Raw genomic sequence first — 6,685 nt, 5'->3', positions numbered from 1 at the left:
ATAATTTCTAAAGTTAATTGAAATCTTGGGAAAGATGAGGAATTCTGCCCTAAGTGGACTCCGACTCCGAACTCACCCAATCACCATGGGCATGCCCCTCAGCTAAGAGGCAAATTGCAACAATATTAACGGGGTTTTTTTTGTGTTTTTTTATAGGAAATTTTATTATTATGTTAAACATTTACAATTGGTGAAATGTTTCACCACTCAAATTATGGTCATAGACTCTTATCAAAAAGAAAAAATGATTGTGGTCTGGAGATATAAAATGCAAACTAGTGACAAATCATAACAAACCACAATTTCATATGAAATTACAATTTTCACGACAAATTAATACTAATTGATGACATCTTAGTATTCACTATTCACACAAAAAAGAAAAGTAATTGTAATGTTATAATTTTATATCATACACGAACAGGATGCAAGTAAGTTCAATAAACGAGGTCCAAAATGTTTTTTTCCTATTAAATGAAACTTACAAGGAAATCCCAACATAGCGAACCATAGCTACCAAAACTCCCTACATCATAAGCCAATCACAGAGATATATATATACCAAAACTCTCTCTCTCATGAGTTAGATCTGAACAAAACTAATTGTCATCAGCATCTTTCAAAAATCTTGTACAGCTTCTCCAGTGAAGCTACCTGTAAAAAGCAGGGGTCATGCATCATTTTCCATTGCTAGAAAGACAATAGACAACTAAAAGAACACCACTCCCACCGTCCACAGCATCGTTGCTAATGTGTTTGCAATCTTTAGATTCTGAATTGAATACATATGATAGCAAAATGATTTATGATTTATTTAAAAAACAAGTATTTATATTTGAAACTTAGTTGGCTGTAGTGTCTAGATCTGTCCATAGGGTTATGAGAAGTGTTACGTTCACAACATTTTCACAACACTTTCACAACAAATTACAAGTGGTAAATTATTATTAATTCTAATTTGAATCCACAATTTAAATTATTTTTTTTGCCCACTCATAACAATCAATAACAACTTACCACTAAGGATTTATTGTGAAAATGTTATGGACATAGTATTTCTCTATAATATATGGCCATTTGTTCGCACTGGTTTGACCTGGCTCTATCAACAGGGGTTTAATATATGTTGCCAATGTCCACTCACGGGACTGTACATGCAATCAATGTGCCACATGCTTGACCATGATTTGTTTGATTACCTATTTATGTATAGGAGTTCGACAACCTAAACTAGTGTTTGAAAGAAAATCATTCTGTAAACCAATATTTATGTATATATTATTTGAAAGATATCTTTAACTCTTCATGTATCAGTTTAATTGACCATGTTTGTTTTTAGTCCAATTCAATGGATTCAAAAGAAATATCTTTTCTCATTATTGCTACATTAAAATATCTAGAATTTCAGTGCTTAGTTCTATGATATAAAAAAAAAAAAAAAATACAAAAACTCATATGTTAGCTTGGACTTTCCATTTGAGTACTATGTATTTGTTATTGAAATGTCAAGCCCACCCCATTCAAGCATTTTCAGATTTAGATTTAGAGCTTTAATGGGAGATTTAATGTGATCAACTATTCATTTAATCGCAAATAACTGTTCATTAAGTATTTGGAACTTTTCATTGTACATTGGAGACTCTTTAGTCATTGTGAAGTTCTATCTAGAATCTTTTAAGGGTAGGGACTTTGTAGAATTGAGATTTTATTATGGAGATATTTTGACAAACATCCTTATTAAGATGTAGTTTTGCTCTGTATATTTGTGTAGGAATAAATTTGTGTAAGGTTTGATATATAGAGATATAGGTTTAGGTAGGTTTAGATCATGACGGGTTATTTGCAATGTTCATCCTAAATTAAAAGTTTTTTGCAATCAACACTCTAATTCAAGATAAATTAATAACATCCATACAACATTCAAGGTCAAATGTTGAAATTAAAAAATTAGTGGACTGATTTGGGTGAACATTTTACTAAATTTTGGTGGTGGGATGAACACTGCAAATTAATCTTGAAGTGTGGTGTTAACTAGGGGAAAAAAAGTAGTTGAGGGTGGTTTGTTGCAAGCAGTCTACTGCATATAGTATCGGAAAAAATGCCAACACACCCCTTGAACTTTGGGGTAGTGACCAAGACACCCCCTGAAACTTTATATTGACTAATTTACTCCTTAAACATTTCACACCTACCAAATCAATACATTAGTTAGTTTACGTTAAAACACTAACGGAATGGACACGTGAGAGATGCATGTGAAATCCCGTTTCAAAGAAACCTAACAGAAAGAAGAAAAAAGAGAGACTAGAGTGTCTGTGATGGAGGAAAATGTTTTAGAAAGCTATAGAAAGCTAAGGGCTCATTTGGTAAGAGATTTCTAATAACGTTGTTTAAGTATTATGGAAATACGTATGTATTAAAAAGTGTTATAGTATTTAAACAATGAAAACTATTGTTTAAACAGCAGTACCAAACGGGCCCTAAGTTGCTTAGAGAAAAGAAAGAATAAACTAGCTCTTCAAGAGACACACTCTTGGAATAATACTTCATAGGTAGATTTCTTAAATTCAAATTCAACTAGTTACAATGAAGACAGCCTTGCTTATTTATAGTTAAATAAGCAAGCAGCTGAGTTAGTTACAAGAACCCACCATGTGGCTACCATGTGATTTGGCCAAAGCCTAACTAACTTCTCTAAATAACTAATAGGCTATTGCATTTATCACTAACAACCTATCAGCTAACTAACTTTCAGTTACAAGTGATAAACGTTATTATAAGTAAAACAAGAAATTACTTATTATACAATAGAAGCTAGTAACAGATAGATTTAAAAATGAACTGCATCAGTTTGACTGGTTGAGAGGAGAGGGAACGAGGGTGGTAGAACCAGATCCACCGTAGCATGGTGCCAAGTTCTTTATCCTGCCTCCATCTTCCCTTCCGTGTTCCAACGGTGTCCTGGTAGTTCTGTTGCGTCGTCCAACAGCAAATATTTTTTTTTTTTTTTCCTTTCTAATGCAAGTATTTTTCAAGTATTCTCTCTTTTCCAATCCTTTAAAGGCAAGTTTCTGTTGCAATTTCTTGGTTTGGTTTAGTTTTTGGGGTTGGGGTTTATGTGAGCTTGTTTGCAAAGGTTCATCAATTACTTGTCCAATCATTCGTATGATTCTTGAAGATTGTGAAATGCCCATTTCAAAACTGGTTTTGCAATTGTTTATGTGGCCAGTGTTCTAGTGAACACATATGCAAAATGCAATGCTTTTGAGTATGCTATACAACTGTTTGAAATGCTTGAGAGTAATATGGCTAGTGCTGTAATGGGGCTTGGTTGTTACAATTCATGATGGGTTTGCTATTTTTTTATATAAATGTTGAAAACAAGTTGTCTTACCATAATACAGTTAAGGCTTAAATTTATAATTGACTCATTTACGGAGTTGTCCAGTACAGATACATATGAAGAGTTTTGGATAAACATAGAGTTTGAAATTTAAATATATACATAAGCTAAAAATATTTGTATTTTAATTTGCTGCAATCTGTTACTGTGTTGATAATTATCTGCGGACTGCTGCTATGTGTTGTTGTGTTGATCTTTAACAGCTGGTTCCATAATTGTAGGACTTTCAATTCGCAGATGAGGTTCTGGTTCTACTTCCTCTCTCTCTCCGCTCTGCCGGTCAAACAATCTAGTCTCTCTTCTTTCTATCGGGCTTCAAATTATTGGAATTGAGTTTGTCTTTTAAAGTCATGTGCGTCTCACATGCCTATTCCATTAATGTTTTAACGTTAAAACTAACTGATGTATTGATTTGACAAGTGTGAAATGTTTAAGGAGTAAATTGGTCAATATAATAATTCAAGGGGTGTCTTGGCCACTACTATAAAGTTTAGGGGCTATGTGGGCATTTTTCCCCATAGAATCATAGATAAATATTTCTTTGCAGTATTTGATAGAATGCTCCTTTGTGAGATAAAACTTACCTTCACAAAGGTTCCATTTGTAGCCATGGAAGCAGGTGGCTTGAAAAAGAGTCTCATGGATGGAAATAAGACATGCTGGATTGACCATTCACGTTGGGCCCATGCAGTCTCTGCCTCTGAAAGTAGTTCATGCTCCATTTCATCCTCAATTGTGGCATCATCCTCTGAAACCACCACAAAGTACTATAAGATTGGAGCTCTATATGATATGGGGAGAAAAAACAGAAAGTTGTAATGGCCCCCACGAGGGGTTGTGCAAGAAAATTTCCCGTGTTTTACTGGACAAATGATATTGTAAGGTTGAAATTTTAATTCCAAATAGAAAGCCAATTATTGATAAATGCTGAGTTAGATACTGCATCACTTATGTCCCTAATCCAGATGATAAAAACAAAACAATTGATTTACTATCTCTTATATATATAAAATATTTATATATTTACTATATCTCTCTCAATGTAAACCTAAAACATTTTAAAAATAAATAAATTGAGTTTCATGAAAAAAAAAAAAACCATCGCCGGCTGTTTTGGATAGGTCCGAATTTCCCACAATTAAGGGGAATTTTTTCATGGCAAACTATTAGAAAAATCTATATATTGATCCTAACCTAATTTTGTGCTATAAATCATATTTTTCAATGAAGATTACTTTTTTTAGGGGTTTTTCTGAAGAGTAAGAGTGTAACGGCAAGGAAGCTCTCTCGAAGGGTGACTACCTTGAATCAATTCAATTCTCCTTCATGCCCATTCATTTGCATAGAATTCTCTTAGACCCTAGTGAGTTCCTAACATCCGATAGACCTTCTACACTCCATGATCTCCTGAAAGTACTTGCTTTGTAACTAAAAATCTAAAGGTATACAACCTGTATACTCCTTTGATTCTTATATTGTATTTTTTTTTTTCTCCTTTTTTAATAAAATATCTTTATTACCTATCAAAAAGATAATTCTTTACCAGGCTCACTTCTCTCTCACCATAATAAGCAAAGGTTTACATGAAACAAACATTAATTTTACTGCCACTCTAAGCTCAGCAAATTAATAATGGAAAAATTAAGCATATTTCAAATGTTTCATCTAAACCACAACCACATCATTAACATCTCAAAGAGAGAGAGAAGAAGTAATATAACAAGGAACTATTTCTCACAACCATAGTAAGTGAGACCATGCTCATTAGCTAGCACCTAGTGTATGGAGATATTTATACTTCTTTTCACTTGGAATTGTGATGCTGGGGTCTTGGGTCTTGGGTTGAAATAGGAGATAATGAGATATAATAAAACTTTTTAGTTATTTAGCAAACAAAAAATATGGAAGGATAGCCAAAACCACAAAGAACTAATTCTCAAAAACCATGGAATGTGACACAATCGAAAGCGTTATAAAATAAAATGTTTAGTTATTTTGAACAAAAAAAAAGACACACTAAGAAAACCCAGCAGTGAACAGTCATACCTATATTGTTAGAGGTATTTTCTTCATCTTCAGGATTCCTGAGAGGTTTTCTCTTTTTGTAGTATTGCAAACCATCACCTGATGGGTTAGGTAACATAGGAGGATGCATCGCATAGAAGTTTCCTAGAGCAGCTGAAATTACTTGAAAGCACATTTTTTCATCCTCCCAGTCAACCTACAAACAAAAAAAGTCATAGTAAGCCAAACTGATGCAGGAGTACCCAATAGCCTCATTTCAATTGCATTAGTTGTGCAAAGTAGTGGCCTGTCTATTGAAATCTAGTCTTGCAGCAGACATCAAATGACAAAATAAGGTCAGCTAAGTGTCCAAGGTGTTAGAGAAGCATTAGACATTTTCCTGATCATCACTCAGAGGCTTTATTAAAAAGGTTAAACAACAACACCAAAAGGAAAATAAAAGAAAAAAACCCTCCATTATTCCATGCACTATGCATCCCTAATCTACGTCCACATACTCCAAGAAAAGGTAAGAGTGATATCAAACTATTTTCAAATGACACAGACAGAGCAAACTTAGTAAAAAATGAAGAAAGAAAGAAACCATCTGTATAATGTCGAAAAAATTAAGAATAAATACTAAATGATTCAGTGAGCACTTCAATAATACACACTATATAAAGTGGTAACTACTTCCATTAAAGATACCATAATAAGTGAGCTCCCCTAGGTAATAGTGGAATTAGTCCCCATTTGTTCACAGCCATTTATTATAAGATTATCTCACCAATATGCATACCAGCCCCAAAAATATTCCACAAGACAAGTATTATAAACACTGATCGAGTATAAGTGTAGTGCATATGTGTCTGTATACATGAACATGTGTGTTAGTACATGTTTCCAAGTGTGTGGGTGGTGAGGTAACATTCTTCTCAGAGCAGAAAATGAAAATGCCTTTCAGATCAAGAATCATCATACAAAAGATTATATTTTACTAAAACCATAAAAGAATAAGCAACTATAAACTTTAGAACCTACATCATTGCCCAAACAAAGTACAAATTCAGGAACACGATCCATGTCAGGTGTGTACTGGTCAAGTATGACTGGAATTCTAGACAAATTCCCATGTACATCAACATGAATGCCGAAATACTCCTCCAACATTTCAGCCTTTTGCCTGAGCAATTCAGTATTCATCTGGTGAGGCATCAAAAGACAATATCAGTTGAAAGTTAATCAAATATGGCTAATGAAAAGAGAAATTTTCTTGTA

The 6,685-nt window shown here is 33.5% G+C and overlaps 1 protein-coding gene across 1 annotated transcript in view; it reads right to left on the bottom strand.

Annotated features, from left to right (window-relative positions):
- Window positions 1-375: 375 nt before the first annotated feature.
- Window positions 376-6,685, bottom strand: part of LOC136068248 (DNA mismatch repair protein MLH1) — a 30,781-nt gene continuing 24,471 nt past the window's right edge. Inside the window, exons 9-12 of the mRNA XM_065775158.1 lie at window positions 6,449-6,610; window positions 5,450-5,624; window positions 3,988-4,151; window positions 376-654 (exon numbers count right to left, since the gene is read on the bottom strand). Coding sequence (XP_065631230.1) covers window positions 610-654; window positions 3,988-4,151; window positions 5,450-5,624; window positions 6,449-6,610 — 546 coding nt within the window. The 3' untranslated portion in view covers window positions 376-609. The remainder of the gene's footprint in view (window positions 655-3,987; window positions 4,152-5,449; window positions 5,625-6,448; window positions 6,611-6,685) is intronic.

Source organism: Quercus suber, unplaced genomic scaffold, assembly GCF_002906115.3.
Source record: "Quercus suber isolate HL8 unplaced genomic scaffold, Cork oak 2.0 scaffold_106, whole genome shotgun sequence".
NCBI lineage: Eukaryota > Viridiplantae > Streptophyta > Magnoliopsida > Fagales > Fagaceae > Quercus > Quercus suber.
This window is presented reverse-complemented; position numbering and strand designations above follow the sequence as displayed.